The following is a 23588-nucleotide window of genomic DNA, read 5'->3' on the forward strand; positions in this document are numbered from 1 at the left end:
CCGATCGCACTAAAAAAGTGGATTGCGGTAAATTTTACAAATGTTCAAAAGTGATATCACTAGTAAGGGATTGGTTTACTATAGCATGTTAACAACTAGGTATAAAAACTCAAAATATCAAATCTAGCGGTTACACTTTCTAAATAACATGGCCGGCAAGAAACTGTTCTTAAAACGATTATCAACAAGACGTTGAAAGATGCCGGATCTTTTGCAAACCTGGATCAGTAAAATACTCGAGATAATAAAACGAGATGGCAAGACAAATCCTTACGACGTGAATGACAAGACGAAAACAAAACAGCTGGATATATACATGTATGTATAAAAAATGTCAGATCTTTTCATCTTTTAGTTTGGAAAACAATCCTTCGGGACTACAAGGATAGCATGAGGTAACACGTTATAAAAGTTTGAAAATATAACAAACTGAAGCTTACAGGTTAATAGCTAGATGGATTAAATGCCACTAATGCAGTTTGGCCTTGTCAGTTAAGTGGGCTTCACGAGCCTTTTGTGCAAAATCCCGGTCAAAACGGTCCGCCTGACAATGTTAGCCGGCTGTAACGCTGAGTTACATTTTCTTTTCTTCTTTGCTTGTTTTGCTCTACTGCTAGTGACGGCAACTGCTCTTCTACAACTGAATCTCAGCTAGCGCTCAACTAACTACGAACTCGAATGTTCGCAATTAGGGGTCAGCGAAGGTGATCGAGCTTTTTGTTAGCTCTGTCGTAACAACCTCAACACAACTTTTCCCTATCCTCAAAACCAACATTTCCAAATTTCCTTATCTTTAAATTCCTATTTTTTTACGTTGTATCTGTGTTAAACTTGCTACATATAACTCTTGTTCCATATTATTTGTATATATTAATGATCAGCTAAAAAAGATCACCTTTCTCGTTCCAACTTTTTAAAAAAATATTCTGGAAATAACGTTACAACGTCTATTTATACTATGCCATAGCACTTCAATTTTCCTAACGTGTGGTAACCTTTGTCGGACCCATAACCAGTATCCCCAAACCTGAGCTGTTTGACTGGAAGACGTGTCTTGTCAGTGAGGAGACCGCTGTCTTCACGCCATACATAGTCATTCTTATCACAGTTACAACCATAGGAGGAGTCTGCACATGAATTGGTCATCCCGCATGCGCACTTACCACTAACAGATGCTCCGCCCCAGTACGTCATCTTTGTAGAATCACGTGACACCCACCATCCATATGGATTGTTCTTGTAAAGTAAAACCGAACGATAGCACTCGTACTTGATGAACTGTTCACAGTGTGAAGAGACTCTGGTGAGACTCGCCAGCTGAGACAGACTCGCTCCTCTGTAACGAATATCACGTGAGTAGCTACCTGGATTCCAATATCCTTTCAGGTACGTTCTGCTTTCACTGTCGTGACTGATGACTGTCACTCCAACTCCTTTCTTGTCAGTCATATCGCAGTACACTGTAAATGGTGCCAGACTTCCTGAGCCATCTGAATCAATGACGTAACTTCCGCTTACACTGCTGACGTATTTCCTTATCACAGAACAGGAAGTAACAACTGGAGAATTGATTTTGACTTTAGCTTCTACTGTTGTCAGTGCATTAGACGCTCTACAGGTGTAATATCCCTCGTGAGATTTCTTGATGTTTTGAAGAAGTAGTGTTCCATTAAATAACACATGCGAGTCTACAGGAAGTGAAGACTTGCCATCCTTTGTCCATTTGATTGTAGTTCTCAGGTCACTCTCGGCCACACACAACAGACGGACAGTTGAACCAATCACAGGAGTCACATCTTTAGGAGGGGGGACTTTGAATCGCAGACGAGAAAATACCGTTAGTTGAGCCAAGACTGTTGTTGATCCCAAAATATTCTCCGCCTTACAGATGTACGTTCCTCTGTCTTTCTTTTCAACTTTGTTGATCGTTAGGTTTCCGTTTCTTACTTCCGTTCTATATATTGGTAAACCACCAACTGCCTTGGACCATGTGATACTAGGTTGCGGCTGACCAGTAACAGTGCAGGCGATGGTGACGTTTTGTTCTTCTTCTGCTAACAGTGCTTTGGATGACAACAAAATCTGGGGAGCAACTGTGGAAAGTGGACAAAGAACATAGTATGATTAGATTCATGATAAGGTTCCTTCACTGAGCACACGCGCTATGCTTTTTGTGTGCCAGATCGGTGGAGAAAGATGAAGTCTCTCTCTATAGCATTGCAGCTTTAATATTAAAACATGAAGGGAAAACTTCTGATGTTTAAATATAGCTTTTAAACTTTTAGGATTAAGCCCATATAAAAAGTTAATTTTGTGTGTAGAAAACCGTGTCACTAGTAGCACTAGTGAAGATAGCTGAACCATACGGATTTATATGGGAAGGGACAGACAGACGGAGAGAGGAGTGAACATAAGGCCGAAACCAATAGGGCCATTGAGAGACTAACTGAATAATCAGACAAAAACCCCATGTATACCAGCCAAAATGAACAAACCACATGACGGAAAGTCGACCCAGCCCCATAACCGAAAGATCAGCATAAGAAGCCAATTGCACGGTTGTAATTAGTTTGAGAATGGGCTATTAGTGCGTACCTTTTATTAGAGTTTTAATTTTCAGTCCTCTGTGCACATAGACATTGTATTGATATGACCGCACGACCGAAAGAACAGCACCAAATGCCAATTACACGGTTGTTTTTTTAATTGAGGGCTTCTTCGTAATGTTTTCATTTAAATGGTTAAATTACTATTCTTTATAACATGCTTATGCCCATGGATAGCAAAAAGAACTGGGCAAGCGGAGGAACAGCTGAACAAACCAGGCAAACAAACGAACAAACCGAAGCCCGAGCGAACGAACATATGCATCCAAGCGGGTGAACGGATGGCTGAATGATCGAGTTAACGAACAAACGGTCCACCGAGCGCTCGCCGGCAAAAACGAACGAACGAAAAACCGAGTAAACGAACCAGCGAAACGAGATGAACAGTTGAACGACCGAGTGGACAGCTCTTTTGTTTATAGTCATAGGTGTTTATATGGTTCGATTTTTTGATATTTTAATGCAAACTTAAAACGCTGATCTTTTCGAAACGAGTGAGAAGCGACGAGCTTCCCTTCTTATCACTTAATGTTAAGTAATTATTAAAAACCTTACGCACGTATTTTAGTGAGCTTACCAAAAAAATAATTAAGAAACAGCATAAAGCTACGTCTGCTCAGAAGGTCTGTCAATCTCGTAAGGGGCACGGTGAACAAACCCGGTAGAGAGTTCAAGAAAACGCCAAACAACGAAAACCACGAAGGAAATATGTAAGCATCTTAGCGAGGGAGGAAATTATGAATAAATTCAGGGTGAATCTCTCTACCACACGTTTCAAACTGCGGCATCGCAGCTGGCCCTACGTGCCTTACCTGACATATATCATTCTATGCAGTTTCAGCAAATTATAAACTTATATTTCTTTGTACCTGAGTGTTCGTCGTCTGCAGAAGAAGAGTTCTTATTTTGCATTGTTTCAGCTGGCTGGATTAAGTCTCCTCGTAGATGAAACAACTTGGAAATGTAAAATGTTGAAACGCGGAGCTGAAGAACGGCAAATTAACAGCTTACCTTTGAAACTTTAACAGCTATAACTGAGTCTTTTTACCTGGCTCCTTTGATAAAACAGTTAAGTTTGTTGATCTAACCGAGCTTGCGACATTATTTGAACACGACGTTTTATTCTAACGTAGCCTCCGTAGCTGGCGGTATTTTAAGATCCGACGACGGCGGGTGTCTGCGACGGCAGCTATGACCGTGGAAAACTGGGGAGAGGCCGCCGTCGTATGGCGTGAAAAGTAAACCTTAAGAAACCGACCGGAGGACGGCTACGAGTTGAAGAAAGGGTTCAATAATCTTTATTGTAGTTATAGCTTCGTTTAGATCGGCTCGTGGCCCTCTCCTTGAAAGCTTCGATGACGGAGAAATTTCAGAGGGCGGATTTCTTCTCTTGTACGATTAAAATAAGTCGAAAAAATCCAGATTTTTCTTTTTCCTCAACCCATTCCATAAAGATTCTGCCATTTAAAATTACATATTTTCAATGCAGGTAACAAGACAACATGTAAATATGCGTACAGACAATTCCAAACCAGACTTTAAAACAAACTTGTAAAAAAAAAAACAATTCGTTAAATCATCGCACCATTCCAGAGCCATAATCATGTCGTGGTTATGACTTAATGGAATATAGTTGAAATATTGTATCTTCTTCATTAAATGTTGCATAGACCAAAACTTGGTTCTGCGATGATTCCTTCGCCTTTTTCCTTGTTAATTCAAAACTGTCGGATGGATCTGGATCAAAACAAGCTCGACTTTCTGTTGTCAACAAACTGAGCCGAGATTAATGTTGAATGTTGACTCGTTATTTCGATGAAGGACGACTCGTCTAATTTAGCCACAACACAACAGAATTCAAACAGGGTATTTAATGATTGACTTTAATACATATTCCTAACAGTACATCAAGAAAAAAAGAAAACTTACTGGTTGTGGTTTGCAATTGGCGGCTTCGTGACAGAGCCACAGCGGCTTTCCATGTGGTCATCGACAGCCCGCCAACATCGACAAAATGAAACGGAGATTAATCCTTTAAAAATCTTTTTCTCTTCATGAAATACTCAAATAAAACGATCCACTAAGATTGAAAAACCTTTAACTATCGAAAGTATCAAAGAATTTCGCCGAATAAGACCTAAAATGGGATTATTTTACTCACGTTTTAGACGCGTTATTTGGCAACTTTTTTTACTTCCGCCCGCCGTCATAGACACTCGCCGTCGTCGGATCTTAAGCCCGCCGCACACGTGAGGAAAGAGCTGAGCAAAATGCCTCGCGAGGCAGATAGCTCAGCTCTTTCCTCACGTGTGCGGCGGGCTTTAAGCTCGGTATTGTAGGCGCGCGCGAGCCGCTAGAAGCAAGCGGCAAAGCCGCGAGGAGAATGGGGAGGGGCACTTTGAAATACCGCCTGCACGAAAACCATGGGTTTTTGAATAGTCCGCACACCAGTGTGCGGGAAAAACGGCTTGGTCGAGAGAAGTACATACGTCAATCAAATGTTAGATGATCCCTCGTATATTTCCCAAGGGACACTTTGCTTTGCTAATGAGTATGACAAACCATGCGGTAAAAATAACAGCGTGTTTTCTTTGTTCGTTGCATTTGAAGGAGTCGATTCTAAGTAATTCAATGATTTCTTAGGGGTAGAACGGTCCTTGTATAAATTCTTTTCGCTTGAGGACTCCTGTCCGGCGAATACACAGACGACAGAAGAAGACGTTTAATCCTTACTTACGTATCGTGATCCGAAGAACAGAACGGAACTTCCAAATTTCTTTCTAGGCCGCAACGAATGAACCGGACAAGTTCGACTTCTTTGAATATTTTCCTACCACAAAAGTGACAAACTCGACTCGATAAAACAGTAGACTCCACAATGTTCAGGCCAATTTCTGAGCAAAGTTCTGTTAATGTCTTGCCTTCACACTTCGCGCGACCTGAAGGTTTAAATAAATTTTCCGTGGAAACGAATTTGGTACTTTTCTGAAAGTAACCGAATTTTATCTACAGATTGACACCCCAAAACCTACGAAAGTCGTTAGCGCTTTCCTCTTTGCTTTTTCTTCCTTTAACTGGCTTTGTAGGCATATCTCCCTTTGATGCAAATTCTCCTTTATCCGCCATGCATGCAACAACAACAACAAAGTGTAAGACGATCGCCACATGTTGCCACAGTAATTATACCGCAATAAACAGCCCTTCAAAACTAGATCCAAGAAAATGTCACGCAAAACGGGGCTTGGGATAAAAAGGGTGGGTTTGACAGAAATGGCTAAAACGCGAAAAAAGCATATTCAACAACTTACACTGAACAGTTAGTTTCGCTGTGGCGTTTACGCTTCCCAACAAGTTTTCAGCTCTGCATCTGTAAACTCCGTCGTCTTCAGGTCTAACGTCCTTCATAGTCAGAGCGCCACTAGGCTCAATCACGTGACGTCCGGCCGGAAGTGAAGAATTCAGTTTAGACCACGTGACCCTTGGAGGTGGATTACCATGTGCTGTACATTTCAAGATGGCTGTTTCACTTTCATTTGCTCTCGTTCCAACTGGACGCTGAACCAGAGAGGGAGCGGAGATGGACTGGCCCGGCTCACCTTTGGCGCCTTTCATCCCCGGTGGGCCCCTTGGTCCCGCGGGACCAGGTTCACCCGGCACTCCGAGATCCCCTTTTATACCCATTGTCCCTTGAGGCCCTACCGGTCCATGTTTCCCAGGGGGACCTGGTCTTCCCCGTCGTCCTGCGTTACCCTTTGGTCCTGAGCGGCAGGGCGTTTCATCTCTGGCACAGATTTGGTTTTGCAGCAGACGAAGCTCTTGTTTGATCAGCAGTTTTACTTCAGAAACTGTTTGGACAGATTGCTGTGAATCATCAGGTGAAGCGCGTTTTTGTCTTGACCAGATGGCTTTATCACCTTGAAAATTTAAAAATTAATATTAAACGGTGTAAACGAACTTGCGATACGGAAAGAGTTAAAGAATGATAAAATGATAAATGTCTGTCTGTCTTGGCTGAGAGCCACTATTCTCTGAGTTCTTTTTTGAGGTAGATCGAGAAAGCTTAAATTTTGACTTAAATTTTTTTGGCATAACTGTCTGAAGGAAATTGAGTTCAAAGACAGACAAGAGTACCGATACATTGTGAAATTAAAATGTTTTAAAAATGTCAACGACAGGAGCCAAACTGTTACCTCTTGTTTCCTGCCAATGACCTTGTGAATGGCTGCCTTGATCATCTTGCCATCTTTCGCAATTCTGTTGTACTTTACGAAGGATTTGTGTCTCTAACTGATCGCATGTTGTTACTGAGTGTGATATCAGTCGATGATGTTCTTGTATTCTGAGTTCCACGTGAATAAGTGCGATACAACACACAACAGACAACAGCAAGCCAGGCATGAAACACAAGCTGCGGAATCTGTCTGTACGCTTCTCGTCTTGATCTTGTTTTTTCATTGTTGTCGCGACTGCCACGGAAAACTTCGCAATTGAAATATTTTCTGAGGACTTTTTTGTCTTCTTTGCCGGCCTGCAGACCAGTTCACTGTGGTGTAGTTCGTGCTTAGGATATGTTTGTCGTTTCCTTTCGTGTGAGGTTCACTGATTAACTTCTAAGAATCCACAATATATATCAGATCGTGTTTCGGTTTGTTCTGTAGATTCATTGGCACGGGAAGTATATCATTTTACTGAGGTTAAACGAGTTCACTAAGAAAGAAAACAACTGTCGAATTACGCTTTTATCACGTCGCTGTAAAATATCTGTTGAAATACAAAGGTAATTTGTCATTTATGAACGGTGATATCCCATTCAGTAGTTTGAAGGGTTAAGGACTGATGCGGGCGGCTTATTCCCTTTACAGTATTTTGAAAAGGTCATCCATCTGATAGTTTTTCAGTTTGAGTTTCCATTTATCGTGCTGCAAACGGTGGTTCTTACTTTTGAGACTGTGGATGATATCCTAAAAATTGAATTCTTGTTCCCCCAATTTGCCTTTAGTTATCAACTCTGTTGTTAAACTAAACATTCGTTTCTTCTCCCCACCGACGCAGCACCACAGTTTCTTTAGAACTTGAACTTGTGGTGCGGTTTGTTATGCTGTGCGTAGGTGGTTATAAGTTTTGGATCCGTAGATTGCGTTCTTTGAAGTGTAGTGATTCTTAGTATCTGTTGTTTTCTTAACAGCTCAGCTCTGATGATGAAGACATCAAGACTGTAACCATGAGATTGTTTCAGCCGCTTCTAAAAGTGGCCAATCACGCCGCATTATTGGCGCCCACTGTTAAACAAACACTGGACCAACAAGAAAAGGTAGGTTCCAGCGGTCAAACAAAATAGGCGGTTTACAATTAATTTACAAAACAATATTATTTGAACTTATCGTACCAATCTAAAATACGAACATAGCTCTGAAATTAACATTAATTCATCGAGTTTCTTTGAATCTTTGTTTTTTCCCTCAGGCTCAAGATCTTTGTTTACACGTGTTTGCCAGATATCCCGTTTTTCAGGTTGCACGGAGTTGTCGTCGTTTGAATTGCTGTCTGATCCAAAGTACTGTGGCAAAATGAAAGTACTAGAAAAACTAATGGGAATGTTTCACGAGGAAATCAACAAAGTACTTCTATTTTCACGATCAACACAGGTTTGTATATCAAAGCAACTATATAAAGCATTTGAGGTTGAAGGCTAGCTGTTTAACATAGCGCGGCGTATAAAACTTGACGAGTGGTCAGGTATTTGTGGATTTGATATGATATGGCAGTAAAATTTTTAATTTAGCGAAAAGCTAGGAAAAACGTCTGGATATTCACGAATCTGTTTTATTTTTTCCAGTTCTTTTAAGGGAAAATTAATGAAAGATCAAAAATATTGTGGGACTAGGGATGGCGCAGTGGTGAGAGCACTTGCCTCCCACCAATGTGGCCTGGGCTCGATTCCCGGAGTTGACGTCATTTGTGGGCTTAGTTTGTTGTTGGTTCTCGTCCCTGCTCCGAGGGTTTTTCTCCGGGTACTGTCTCCAGTTTCCTCACTTCGCCAAAAAACCAATATTTAATTTTCAAATTCAAATTCGACCTGGAAACAGTGCACGAAAAGCCACTCTGCGGTTGTGCCACTGAAATTACCATCTACTTATTTTATGTTTTATATTTCATTGCGTTCGACGTAGACAGGACGCACTCCTAATACAGACTGGAGTCGAGATTGTATGGGACAACGTTGATTGTGTGAATGGATCTTGGGGCGCGTATCTGGCATCCCCCGCAGATTTTGCAGGGGCGGATGACATCATGTCATGCGATTGAGATCATCGAACGCACTCCCTAATCTTTGATTATTACTAGTGTTATTTGATAACGTATTGTAACATCTTCTAAACAAGACCTGTAGTAAAGTGGACGAAACGTCGCCAACCATTTAAGTGACGCAATCGTGAGACAAGCGATTAACTTAGCCATCAGTATCATTTACTTTTTTTCCAGCTTGTCGATATTCTAGAAGAATTTATGATCAGTAAAGGACTGGTGTATAGCCGGTTGGACGGACGAACCAAACCTGCTGACAGAACACGCCTTGTCTTCTTCCTCTTCTTGTCCCCTGGTGCCAAGGTGGCGCATATGGCCTCCACATGGGCTTTCCATCGATTCCTGTCTTGCGCTGCAGTGCACACCTCACTCCAGGACTGCCACCCTGCTTTGGACCTCTCTTTTTCTACCGTGTGCCGCCAAGTTGTTTTTGGCCGGCCTCTCTTTCTCCTTCCCTCTGGGGTCCATGTTAGGGCTGTAACACAATCATTGTCAGGTTGTTGTCTGAGGATGTGTCCAATGAATCTCCATCTCCTTCTTGTTACCTCTTCACTCAACTTCTCCACGTTAGCCCTTTCCAGTAGCTCTCTATTACTGATCTTATCTTGCCATTTAATCTTCATTACCCTTCTCAGGCATCGGTTCTCAAACACATCGATTTTCTTGGAATCACTTTCGTTCATTTTCCATGTTTCGCAACTATACATGAGAACTGGTTTGACCAATGCTTTGTATAGCCTGATCTTTGTCCTCCTCGACACACTGCTGGAGCTCCATACTTGGTTAAGCTTCACAAACGCTCCTCTCGCTTTCCCTAGCCTAGCCTTGATGTCCTCTTCGCCACCCCCTTGTTTACATACTGTGGCGCCCAGGTAAGTAAACTTTTCTACATCTTCCAACGCCACACCATTCACTGTGATGGCTTCGTTATTCCTCGCATTTACTCTCATGACTTTGCACTTCCCGACATTTACCCGAAGGCCTGCCCTTTCTGCATACTCTACCAGCCTGTTTGTTTTCACCTGCACGTGTCTTTGCGTTGAGGAAATTAAAGCCACATCGTCCGCAAAGTCAAGGTCCTCAAGTTTTGATGTAAATTTCCACCTCAGTCCGGTTCCCTCTTCCTTCACAGTATGCCTCATTACCCAGTCTATAATGAGCAGAAAAAGAAAGCCAGACATTGTACATCCTTGTTTGACACCAGACGTTAGCTCAAACCATTCTGAGGTTGCCTCTTCCTCGACAACAGCACATTCAAAGCCATCGTACAGCGCTTTAACTATGTTGATGATCTGTGGGATACCATACTGGCTCATTATCGTCCATAGGCCATTTCTGTGCACTGAGTCAAACGCCTTCTCGAAATCCACGAAATTGATATTGGTTCTCGTCCCTGCTCCGAGGGTTTTTCTCCGGGTACTGTCTCTGGTTTCCTCACTCTGCAAAAACCAACATTTTCAAATTCAAATTCGACCTGGAAACAGTGGACGAAAAGCCACTCTGCGGTTGTGCCACTGAAATTACCATTTACTTGTGCAAGACTTCAACCTCGATAATTCTGTTCCCGGTTGTTCAAAGAGTGTATAACTCTATCCAGAGGATAAATCGCTATCGAGCGAATAAAATGTTCTCCAACCAACAAACTTTATCCCTTGGGTAGCGCGTTATCCACCCTTTGAACAACTGGGGCCTGATGTGTGGTCCTATAATTAACGTAGCTCGTTTAGATCAGCTTATATAAAGACCGGTGTTCCGTTACACAGAAGTAAACGCATAAAAAAGTAAAAAAAAGAAACAGAGAGTGGCCACTTTTTAAAGTATGTTTAATTTGATAGGGTAAGAAAAGAGATTCGATTGCTGACGTTTCGAGCGTTAGCCCTTCGTCTTTGATTCGCCCTGAATTAAAGCTAACGTTCGAAACGTCAGCACTCGAATCTCCTAATAGTGCCCAAATTACCTTTAGTTATCAACTCTCTTGACAAGGTAAGTTACGGTAGCTCTTTTGGATATAAAACACAATTATTAAAGAAAAAAAAGCACTTATACAATTTCACATCAAAACAAACATTTTCGACTCACTGTAAAGCGAGTATTGTCAAAAACGTTTCGTTTCTTTGTAAAACCGGTTATCGCTGTTCTCTCAGTTTTGCGTTTTTTATTGAGGTATTGTTAAGTGTTTTATAAAAGATCGCTTTGATTTGGATTGTTTTTATACAGCTAATGGCCTACGTTTAAATGTTTTTTTTTTTTATTTTTTTTATTTTTTTTTCAGGGCATATCGTATCGGCCAAAGACGGGACGTTCGAGTGTATCGTTTGATATCCTCAGGAACAATTGAAGAAATGATTTCCCTCAGACAAGTTTACAAACAGGTTAACTGATGTCCCGTTGTTTACCTTGTAATATCTTTACTAAATATTCTTTGATACTATCTTTGTTATATTTAGGAAATTATGCTCCTCCTCTTGAACAATCCCCTATAAATAAATGTTGTATTACTCAGAATCTAGGTCAGCTTTCTCTTTATTTAAGACTCTTGCTTACACAAACACCACATCAGTCTCGCTGAATTTCCATTATGGTGAGATTTCATTTTTCCTTGGTTTTCTCACAGCAACTGGCCAACGTTGCTATTAAAGGAAGTAACGAGAGAAGGTATTTCACTAGAGTGGAAGGAGACAAGGATAGAAAAGGCGAGCTGTTTGGACTTGAAAATTAGTTCTCATACCGCGGGGAAGGTGCCAGCCTGGCCAAGGACATCGTCAAGAGAACACAGAAACTGGAGGCGGGGTATAGAGTCACAAACTACAAAATTGTGCACGAGAAGAATCGAGAAGACTGCTTAGAGAACGAGGTAAGGGACCCCGTGAGGGGTGGGGACGGGGATGGTCACCGTGTTGTTGATACTCAGTACGTGAACGGAGTACAGTAACGTAACTGGGCAGCTTAGACGTTTTCCATTGGTTTATAGCCTGGCCAGCAAGGGAGACAATTGTCTGATTGGTTGATCTTTGCGCTAGTACCCAGATTCTTCTTACACACGCGCAAACTTAAATTTTATAAACAAATATGGCGGCCAGAGAGGCGGATATAGTTGTCTTCGCTTTGTTCTAGAGATTTGGATAAAAATAGCAGTGTTTAGACGTCTCCCCGTATCAGAATGGCAAATAAAAATATAGCTAGGATCTTTTTAAGCGTTAGGAAACTTTGCAGAAGTTTCGGAAAGTTTAGGAGCGATCAATTTTTCCTACGCGCCATCTTATTTTTTTCGATCCTGCGCGACTGGACTGTGTGAAAATGTTCCGCTCTAATAGCAGATTTGTTGGGTTGAAGGAAAATTTTTACTGTGATAAATGAAAAAGATGAGCTACATGTATGTGTTCCATCTTCTGAGAACTCTCTGTTAAATATCATTTGCAAAGTATTGTACACTTTTACTAACCCTTTCACTACCAAAATGTGAAAGCTAATTCTCCTAATTAATTAATATTGATGTCTTTGTTCGCTTTTCCTGAGAGTTTGGTGTCAGAGCAAAACACTATCCCATTATTAATTTTTGGGTTAATTCTTATGACCTGACTGATTGACTGTGTATTAAGAGCGGCTTTCCACAAATATCGACCAAGTGGTGGCACGAGTCAAAAAATCGATTTCGTTCATATTTTGCTCATAGGTAGTCGCTGATGAGAAACAAACTGAGCTGTAGTTAGTTTTTCAAAATACCGCTTCCTTTCGAGTAAATATGCGAAAAAAAGATTTTGTCTCAATTGAGCTCAAAGTCCGCTTTTGGCGGGATGGAATTTTCCTTAACTTTCGACGGCTCGCGTATCAATTTTCAGACTGTTACTAACCTTCAAATGACATTTATTGCTTTATTAGGTCTTCCTCTTCTGTTTCGCGGGAAAACATTTAAAACCTAAGTTACTTTTACGTCCGAAATAGGTTTAGAAGAACATGCTATAAATGCAAATTTTCAGCAACCACATTTTAGCACTAAAACATTGCCAATTTTACCCATGGGCGATAACTTAGATTTCCCTATAATGACTTTCTATGGCTTCACTTTATACCTATTTATCATAATATAAAAACAAAGCTCTGGGTAAATGAAAATAAATGACCCGCTAGGCTGCAGATTTATCAGCATTTTCTTGAGATTTGTCGATCGAAGCGCAAAAAAGATAGCGTGACAGACTGTCACGGTTACAAATAGTTTTTCCTATTAGAACAAAATGAAGCGACATTTTTAAAAGGAAGCATTTTTCATTTGCAATAGAAAAATCTTTGGATCGAAAGTTCGGTAGCGTTACTGACCAATATATATTGCGGCTGCTTTTTATAGATGGAAATTCCAGAGTATCCGTTCGCTCTGATGCGGAGTCCAATTCGTTATTGTGGCTGAATATTATTGTGTTAAAACAAATAATTGGAAAATTTCTTTTCCTCTTTCTTTATCACTACCATGGATAAATTAAACTAGAAATAGTTTAAACGAAGCAGATTTGAACTACATTAATCTGATTAAAAGTTTCGACTGTTATGTTGAACTGCATCGTTTGCGTGAAATATACGTGAAAAAGCACACGCAAACAACGACAACAACAACAACAACAAAACGACAGAATTCTGAACGTTTAAGAGAAAAAGTAATAACAATAAAAACCGTGACAAATTTAATGAAACCAAGATAGTGGTCAATACTCGTGTTATCAATAATGTTATTTTGCTGCGCTTTTTGATCCTGAAATATTCTTTGTGTGAGGATGAACGTAATTAACTAATTAGATTATTGAACGTCGCAGTTTTAGACCTATGAATAAGTTGAATTATTATTACACCAGAGAAACAGTCAGGAACTGTAAACAAAACGGCGAGCATGATAGTTTTGTTTACTCGCAGAGACAGAACAAGGTCCAGCGAGATAGTACCTCTGCTGTCCTGAGTGTGTCCTGTACAAAGAATATTGACCAGAACAAGTCATGTCAGTTATGGTTTTCAAGATGTAGGGAACGAGGGCCATGTTTACAACGCCAGAAAACATTAAGACAATGACGATCTGGGCTTAGCTGTTGAGAAACATTTATCACCAAAGACACTTATCGGGCCCGGTAAGTTACCGGGTCTTTCGAGAAACGGGCCCCAGGGCTTATAAGCCGCGGCAGTTTACGGTATTCCTGGATAAATAGGAGAGAAGGTAGACACAGAAATACCAAATGTAGTATGGAACGCCAACACTGTCTTCTGTGTAATTCTCCCGTTATATGCGGTGTATTTTACATTATATGTGGTGCTTTTTGTATTATATGTGGTGTATTTTCCATTATATGCGGTACTTTCCACATTATATGTGGTGCTTTTTACATTATATGGGGTACTTTGTACATTATATGCGGTACTTCTGTCATGATATGCAGTGCTTTTGTAATTATATGCGGTACATTTCGCATTATATGCAGTGCTTTTGTCAATATATGAGGTAGTTTTTTCATTATATGCGGTGCTTTATTTGTCATCATTATATGAGGTGCTTTTGTCGTTATATGCGGTGCTTTCTTCATTATGAGGATGAGGTCGAGAATCTACGGGGATCTGGGTAAGAGTTTACTAATATTGATAATCCGCCATTTTGTTTCAAGCGCACGAATTGACCTCCTCGCTCAGAAATCGCTGAGAAATTTTACTCCGGACCTTGTTTGCAAGTTGTCGGTACATGAAATGGAAATGTTAGGCGTAACTTCTGGCGGTGATATGATGTCTTTGTAGGAAATAGCAAGGGATGACAGGCCTGCACGACTTCTAAAAACGGAAAAATTTTTGAAATGTAACTTCTTTATATTTTTGTTTTGACAAGCATGTCATTTAGAGATTTTCCTTTTTTAAAGGAAATTAGTGGTGGCTCTTTGAAGATTTCTCGCAATGAAAGGCTGGTTTTGTTTTAAGTGCCATTTTCCCATTAAAACATGTTTGAGGCTGGGCGCTGATGGTTTTGTTACGAAACTCAATATTTGTTTGGGGTGTTGTCTTTTTGCTTCAATTCCGCTGACCTTTCTGTAAATTTGACATCTGTCCCACAGAGAAAAGATATCTTACACCCTAAGCCTGCTTGGTATAGCGTCTTTTTCTCGGTTGCAGTCGGGATTTTTTTTTTTTTCGCAAAGCGTGATGCCAGGCACACAAACTGCACAGTCCATGTCCTTTGCGGACAAAATTTCTTCCGTTTTCTCTTCCTTCCAGAGCTAGTGCTTCTCCCATCAGTGCTGCTTGGTTGGAATAAAAGGCTCCTTTCTTGCCTAACAGAATCGCTGTAACTCATGGTTGTGCCTGTGGCAGCCGCGTTTTCATCATTCTCATCTGTTTACCTTTGATCAGCCACATACAGTTCTCTGAGTCGAATACGTTTACCAATCGTATTGACTCTTAGGTCGGCAAAAGTGCTATCTGACATAGATAATGGTACTCCCGGGTCTATCCTTTCGTTTAAAAAGCTTTCTGAAAGGGTTCCCAAGCGCAATTGAATCCATGAGCGAGGAGGTCAATTCGCGCGTTTGAAACAAAATGGCGGATTATCAATATCAGTAAACTCTTACCCAGATCCCCGTAGATTCTCGACCTCATCCTCATAATGAAGAAAGCACCGCATATAACGACAAAAGCACCGCATGTAATGGTGACAAATAAAGCGCCGCATATAATGAAAAAACTACCTTATATACTGACAAAAGCACTGCATATAATGCGAAATGTACCGCATATAATTACAAAAGCACTGCATATAATGACAAAAGTACCACATACAGTGTACAAAGTACCACATATAATACAAAAAGTACCACATATAATGTAAAATGCACCGCATATAATGGGAGAACTTCACAGAAGACAGTGTTGGCGTTCAATATACTTCGGCCGTCAAATTTGGTCAGTACGTTTTCTAATTAAGTCCCACACCTGATAGAGAGGAAAGGACTTGTTTCTGGAGAGAAACGAAAAAGAACTAAAACAAAATATTGTGTCAACAATATTAAGTCACGAATGATTTAACTTTGTTGGTCTTCGAATATAACTGATGATGTGCCCGTTTCTGAGGTATTTATTCAACGTGCGAAAGTATGGAATCAAACGGACATTAGTTACGAAAACTAGCCCCTTAAAATCGTCTGTATCCCCATTGAAACATACATTGAGACATTGCGGAAACATATAAATCTTTATGGTGACACTTTTGGTTCATGGTTGTCACGCAACAGTGTAGCTTGCGAGTTGTTTATTGAAAAAAAAAAAAAAAAAGGAAATGTTTATTAATTCGTAAACTGGATTGTTTTTTTACTCAGAAGGTAAGAGTACAGAAATAACTCCAGTGCGGGTTAATGAAGAATTCGATGCTAAATTCTTGTTAAAACGTGCCTGAAATGGTCATGAAATACTAAAAACCTCGTCGTCGACACACTAATATGCTTGTATCGAGTGGGAATAGATAAAGAAGATGGCCAAAACTTATGTTTGATTTTTCATTAAGGTATCAGCTTAGTTTCCGTACCTTTGTGTCTCAAATTGACGCACGTTTTTGATTCTCGTTTGGCTTTCGTGGTTCGCGGTCACCGGCTATGTCACGCCATTGTTTACAATGCGAATGCCAGATTTTCGACAGGGTAGGTGATTATTTCGAGGCCCTGCGGGTCACTTCAAATAATTACGCGGGATGCCCTGAAGGGGCATACCGTGTCTAAAAACGGGTCGATTTCTTTTTTACGCGGGATGCCCTGAAGGGGCATACCGTGTCTAAAAACGGGTCGATTTCTTTTTTTTTTTCTTTTTTTTTTTTTTCTTCCTCGTAGCTACAAATCGGTACATTAATTTATTCATTAAACTCACCCCTCTCCTACTCGGGGTGTATTATTCTGATTGTCTTCAACAGAAGCAGGCCAATCAAAATCCATTCTTGTCGCTTATATCGCGAGGGAGGAGACCCACTCACCCCTACCTGTGTGACGTCAATGCATCATTTGATCTATTTATTAAAGACAGATTAACTCGCGCCATATTGTTTTAACATGTTCTGGACTCAAGTGTGCCGTTTTCAAAGGGAAATTTCACCATTTTGAAGCGGTAAATCGAAAGAATAACTTCTAAGAAGCACCCGACACGTAAAACGGTGGAAATTGGTGAGTTCTTAGTGAAGGAATCGTGCTTTGTTTGACAGTCTTAGACCACGACGCGAGACTGAAAAGAGGTCATTGAGAAGCTTACGTTATCGTAATGGAATTTGACAAATTTCCGCTGATAGTCTGAGTCGCGTAACACACGGAAAACAACGTAACGCGATCGTCGTGACTCAAACTATTCCATTAGCAAGGATAGTTTTATCAATCGGCGAAGCATACAGTTGGAATAAATGAATCAGCCCCAGCATCTCGCGTAATGCCAGTATAGCAGGCATCTTGTTTTTTTTTTCTTCCTCGTAGCTACAAATCGGTACATTAATTTATTCATTAAACTCACCCCTCTCCTACTCGGGGTGTATTGTTCTGATTGTCTTCAACAGAAGCAGGCCAATCAAAACCCATTCTTGTCGCTTATATCGCGAGGGAGGGAACCCACTCACCCCTACCTGTGTGACGTCAATGCATCATTTGATATATTTATTAAAGACGGATTAAGTCGCGCCATTTTGTTTTAACATGTTCTGGACTCAAGTGTGCCGTTTTCAAACGGAAATTTCACCATTTTGAAGCGGTAAATCGAAAGAATAACTTCTAAGAAGCACCCGACACGTAAAACGGTGGAAACTGGTGAGTTCTTAGTGAAGGAATCGTGCTTTGTTTGACAGTCTTAGACCACGACGCGAGACTGAAAAGAGGTCATTGAGAAGCTTACGTTATCGTAATGGAATTTGACAAATTTCCGCTGATAGTCTGAGTCGCGTAACACACGGAAAACAACGTAACGCGATCGTCGTGACTCAAACTATTCCATTAGCAAGGATAGTTTTATCAATCGGCGAAGCATACAGTTGGAATAAATGAATCAGCCCCAGCATCTCGCGTAATGCCAGTATAGCAGGCATCTTGTTTACCCAAACTTTTGTTTTGATGTTATGATTGATAAGTACACAGTGAAGCCATAGAAGGTTATTTTATGATAATCTAAGTTATCGCCCATGGGTAAAATTGCCGGTATTTCAGTTCGAAAATTTGGTTGTGAAAAATTTGCATTTATAGCATGTTGTTCTAGATCTGTTTCGGGCATAAAAGTAACCTAAGTTTTGAATGTTTTTTTCTGTAGAACAGAAGACGAGGACCTAGAACAGATAGAAATGTTATTTCATGATCCGTGACTGGCTGTGGATTGATACGCGCCGGTCAAAGTTATGGAAAATTCCGCCCGACCAGAAGCGAATTTTGAACTCAACCGAACTAAAAATCGTTTTTCGCTTGTTTACGCGTAAGGAAGCCGTATTTGGAAAAACTGACTGCAGCACGTTTTGTTTCTTACTAAGGCCTACCTATGAGCAAAATATGAGCTAAATCGATTTTTTGATTTGTGCCACCAAAAGTTGATTTCGGTCGATATTTGTGGAAAGCCGCTCTTAAAATTGTAAGGAGAATTTAAAATTATGCTGTTTATGGACTCCCCCCCCCCCCCCCCCCTTCACATTTCTAATGGTGCATCCCCAACATCCTGCTAATTACAGTGTATCACTCCCGCAGTCTGTGGGGATGACATCGCACAGAGTGGGTGTGATCACACAACTCGTACAAGGGGTCGGGCTATTCAAAGGGCACACTATCCTCTCAATTGCTATCACAAAGAATGAGACAATTCATACTTTCAAGCTGCCTTAGCAGATTTTTTCACTTCAAATCAACTGCCCACCCAGCCCTAGCTTCGTGAGGTTTTGCGAGTCACATATTTCTTGTCAAAACTGGATTAGGGAGTGTGTTTGATGACCTCAATCCTAAGTTCTCTCTCCTTTGCCAAGTTGGTGATGATGTCATCTGCCCCTGCAAAGGGTTTCCTTCCACCACAAACATTTACACTTCAGATTTAATTCTCTGATTTTTCAATTAGGGCAGGGGCTTTCCTTCAACCCACTTTAACGTTTTGTCCTTACAAGCAAAAACCCAATTGAAGAAGTCAGTAGTGCTAATCACTCCGGCTTAATTTTGGATTGCCAGCACCTCATCTGCGAAGTCCCAATGAATTCATTTTTACACAACAAAATACCTACCATGTGTCATTTAATAAGCATTAGATGTAAAATATTCCTTACATTACATTTCATCATCCTGTTTTTCAGAGAAAAAAATAGAAGGTACAAGAGTGCTTAAGGAGGGTTGAGTGTATAATAGCCGAGTCCTCTTCTGAATTCACAAAATGATGTACGACTATAAATACTTTTAAATATTGCAAATTAAAAGCATTATTTTCATCACTTATATCAATAAAGAATATTTTACATAAAACCCTGGACAGAATGGAGGAGGAAATATTAATTTGTGTTTTCCTTATATTACTGAAAAAGGTTATACCAGACTTTGTGATTAGTTGTAGAAAAGTACTGTAGCACTGGTCACTGATGTCACAAAACCCATGAAAAATACACAGTTATTGTTCAAGATAATCAAAAGTAAGTAAACAAAAACAATTGACTTAGTGTATAACATTTGTATAAATAGTGTGATATAAATCACTACGGTGGAATTGAATACCAATTTTTTTAAACTCCTAGGGAAACTGAATTTTGCTCCAAAAATAGGAGGTAAAAATCTGACTGAAGCAAATCCAAGAGAATGAACAACTATTGGTTCAAAGAATCGGGAGAGTTAAAAAATTGAGGGTTCAAACAAATGAGACTGCACTGTAAAAATAAACAACTGTAGTGTACATATTTCATAATTCATTACTCACTTCCAAATTTGAATTTTTCTTTTAATTCAAAGAGATGGCTGAGTGATAAGAAGTTTGACCTTTTATCTGTAATCACAGTTATCACCAGAACCTAGGGTCTGGTTGCATTAAACTTGGCCTGAATATCAGCCATCTCCTCTCCAGATTATGATTTGTGAGCGATGCAAAACAGCTGATATATTTCAGGCTTTATGAAAAAAGGAGCACTTAACTTCTGCCATCATAAACATTTATCAAAAGGTAAGATACACAACTGGATCTATCCCTTGTGCATGAAGTGCACAGGAAGGTTCACACAAGAATGCAAAATTTACAAGTTTATGAACTGCCTCAACAAGAACTTCCATTAACAAAGTGATTCTTGAGCCATACTGTACTTTCATCCCATCTGTCATGATCTGTGATGGTAAATAAAAAGCTTACGTCAATATTTATTTTAAATCACAGCTAAAACACAAGGTCTACATCTACCCGAAAAGGTTACACCCTCTGTACATGGCTTTTGTACCCAGGCAGGGGCAGATCTCAAAACACTCCTAATATGACGAATAGACTTGTCAGGGTTGTTGCATTGGCCCCTTGTGGGCAAATTGTTACACACTGCTTGACAGTTCAGATCAAGATTATAAAAAAATGATGTTATAGAACACTACCACAACAATCTGTACAAATAGCTCATTAAGCAGGGATGCTATAAACTGAAAATGGTTAACTGAATGCTGCTTCTATCCAACTTCTGTTCAACATACACACGCTTGTGTGACAAAATAATGATGCAAAATGTGTCACGCCATCAACAGAGAAGCAAATATGTCCGCGCGCAAAGAAAAACTAAAGAGTGTATCGGGGGTACACCTTAAAAATTTTGTTTAATGTCGGCAATCTATTAAGCTGTTCCTTGAAAATATCTCACCCAAGCCGATTCCCATATCACGAATTCGTTCTTTGGATATAAACAGAAATGTGGGGGCGTTCAGATGTTTTCGTATAATTTAATTTCACTTGCCAACCACCGTTCTGAAAACAAATGGCAAAAAAGTTAACGTCCACAGAATTTACATTTGGTACAAAGTAAGTTTAAGCTTAGTACGACTTGGTGAGAGTTTGATATTACTGGTAACTTATAATTTTCTAAATCTGGAAAGGCCAGAAAGTATGATGTTAGAAAAGTAATATCTTCAAATTGAAATTCGATCAACGCAGCTTTGTTCGGCTAGAGTGTATTGGGGGTACACCTCAGAAATACACCAAATTTTGGCAACAACTAGTATATTAATGGACTGACACCCTGCTCATGGGAATTCCCATATCACGAAGGGAGACAAAAGTCTCGGGGGTATGATGAGAAATTTTAATACGCGGTAAAATAAAAACTAAATTTTTCAATCAAAACATTCACTTCGACGAAGAATAAAATGTACTGGTTTAAGACGGTAATTACAACCCTCAAATGGAAAAATAACTTCACCTCAATGCTGCAGTCGATTTTTATGAAAAAATAATGAAAACAGAGAACGCAGGCTGTTCTCTTTGAAGGCCACCACAAAATTTAGAATGACAACAACACAGTTTCTTTATTGCCGCGAAAGGAAGCGAATGAAAACTAAAAATACAAATACAAGGAACCAACAATACGTTGTACTTACCAGAAAAGATATATTTCTTTCGCTTGGTGTTGGATAAGATGTAAAGCAGAACCTCGGAAAACAGACAAATGCATTGACACTGGACTCGCCAAATACTCGTTGCAGACAAACCGCCATCTTTACTGTCGACACATCAAATCAAAAGAGACTTTCGTCCATCGAAAAATTACCACAGGTGATGTCAAACAAGGTTTTCCGTCTCCGCTTTGAGTTGCTTTTTGTGCCAACATGCCTCAATTAGCTTGCCGACGAACCGTTTTTGCATGCTTTTCATTTAAAGTTTAGGTTGTCAAATTTAACCGCGTCGAAAACCGCGCAAAAACCTCGAATCACGAAAAACTAAAAAAAAAACGTTAATAACTCGAGTTTTTTCGAGCATGCGCAGACATTTGTCTCCCTTGCTAGCCTGGCCACTACCTTAAACAATGATGTCGCAACACAATACATAGATGATAACGTCACAATATCGATTTCGATATCAAAAAAATGCCAAATATCGGTAGATGCCGCGCTGGTATTGGATCGATTTGGAAAAACTGGTATCGGCCCAGCCTCACCAATTACTGTTATTGTAAAGACAAAAAGTTTGTTGATCATCATAATTTCTTTGTCAGGTAACCGGTGATCCCGGCGTAAACCAGAAAGAAGATGAAGACCCATATAACCTGGAAGAATTGGCATCGCAGTTTTTCCATGATGACGAACATTCTCTCCCTATCCCCAGCAGTGTCGGTGATAAGCTTGGAAAAAATTTGAACAACACGAGTCATCAGATGAAAGGAGTAAGAATTGATCAGCGGGAGAGTTCAATGGTTCTTGACAATGATACAGCATCTTTCAGAGATGTTGAAGACATTCTAACTGGTTTGGAAGCCAACTCCAAAAGTGCTGCGCCAAAACTGATGGAATCTTCCAAAATTACGCTTCGCGAAGGTCAGTGTCTTTAGAAGATTTCTTCAACTATAAATATGACGTCATTGAACTAGAGAGTCTAACAAACAACCTCAAGCGAACTAAGGTAGGGGAAAGTGGGGCGTGTTCTGGAACGGTTGATCCCGAAAGTGTGATTCCGCCAACTGCGATGGAAGATTCTAGTTTAAGCGAGGATGAAGACATTGAAACCAGCACTTCAAACAATTACTTCACAAAAATTAAGAAAAAGGCGAGGAAGAATGAAAGAAAAATGACGGAGGAAAGTTACGACATGATTCCGCCTACTGCTAGTTTAAATCGCCGGATAAAATTGGGATCGACCAGCGACTGATTTTTTCGCAGATGATGGAAAACGGTCACCAAGGAGCGAGGGAAATTTATCTTAAAAAAGACAACTTCATCGAGCGAGGAAGAGGATTCTGATGACGGTTTGTTCACCAGATCGAAAGAAAAACGTAAATCAGCGAAAGTTGTGGTAACGGAGACGAGCAAAATCTTGAAAGAAGGTCGAAGCCGGTTGCGAAGGTGAGGATATTAAAATGTCTTGGTACTTATAGCGTTGGTCTTCAAGTTAGTGTCGACAGTAATCTCGAGTTTCGTTTGCTTTTTCTCAATTGAAAACCGCAACTCTTCGGTATGAGTAACCCTGTGATCTGATTGGCTCTCAGCTTCTGGGTTATATTTTGGTACATCTAGAAAATATTAGAGATATCAAGCGAGACGAACACGCGACTCGTAGACTTGGTCTAAAGTTTTCTCCATAATTAAACAACTTGTCACCCTCCCATGTTACTGCAACGCCTTTTAGACAACACGAGAACGTGTAACTCAGTGGTAGAAAGATGAAGAGTGTAACTGCGTTGTTAATTTTCCAAACATTTGTCTGTTAATCCCTGTGAAAGTCCGCGTAGACTGTCAGGGGAAAAGTATGCCAAATTAAAACGCGGTACCACGCTAGCTAGCACAGCTAGATAGCGTGAGTAAGTGAGTCAGATCAAGTCGGATTTCTTCGGAAATAGATCTTGCCAAAGCTGTCGTCGCGAATAGCGTTACTGAAAGGTTGGAGATGTTGAAGCGCTTTTACGTCGACAAAAATCCGGTTTTATCTGGTCTGTCCTGCTTTACAGTTGGTCCAGAGAGGTCTGCGCTGGCCGTAGACAACGAGAGAAAAGATTTGAAGCGTGCTAAG

The 23588-nt window shown here is 40.3% G+C and overlaps 2 protein-coding genes, 1 long non-coding RNA gene and 1 pseudogene across 3 annotated transcripts in view; 2 read left to right on the top strand and 2 right to left on the bottom strand.

Annotated features, from left to right (window-relative positions):
- Positions 1-23588, bottom strand: part of LOC146450006 (contactin-associated protein-like 2) — a 96647-nt gene that overhangs the window by 21595 nt on the left and 51464 nt on the right. The window lies entirely within an intron of this gene.
- Positions 1-23588, top strand: part of LOC146450009 (uncharacterized) — a 71187-nt gene that overhangs the window by 11256 nt on the left and 36343 nt on the right. The window lies entirely within an intron of this gene.
- The window catches only part of LOC146450013 (DNA excision repair protein ERCC-6-like 2), a 28810-nt pseudogene that overhangs the window by 4567 nt on the left and 655 nt on the right, over positions 1-23588 (top strand).
- On the bottom strand, positions 753-7269 carry LOC146450014 (uncharacterized). Its single transcript, XM_085100899.1, has 3 exons — positions 6797-7269; positions 5915-6520; positions 753-2093 (listed from the first exon to the last, which is right to left on the bottom strand). Exons 1-3 carry the CDS (start codon positions 7059-7061, stop codon positions 952-954), a joined length of 2013 nt encoding a protein of 670 aa, XP_084957025.1. The 5' UTR covers positions 7062-7269; the 3' UTR covers positions 753-951.

The sequence above is a fragment of the Pavona decussata genome, unplaced genomic scaffold, assembly GCF_977016875.1.
Source record: "Pavona decussata unplaced genomic scaffold, jaPavDecu1.1 SCAFFOLD_516, whole genome shotgun sequence".
NCBI lineage: Eukaryota > Metazoa > Cnidaria > Anthozoa > Scleractinia > Agariciidae > Pavona > Pavona decussata.

Coding starts and splice junctions, on each gene's coding strand:
- LOC146450014 (XM_085100899.1), bottom strand. CDS start 7,061: ATGAAAAAACAAGATCAAGACGAGAAGCGTACAGACAGATTCCGCAGC. Junction 6,521..6,796: donor TCATTGGCAGGAAACAAGAG/GTAACAGTTTGG, acceptor TAAATTTTCAAG/GTGATAAAGCCATCTGGTCA. Junction 2,094..5,914: donor AGCGAAACTAACTGTTCAGT/GTAAGTTGTTGA, acceptor CACTTTCCACAG/TTGCTCCCCAGATTTTGTTG.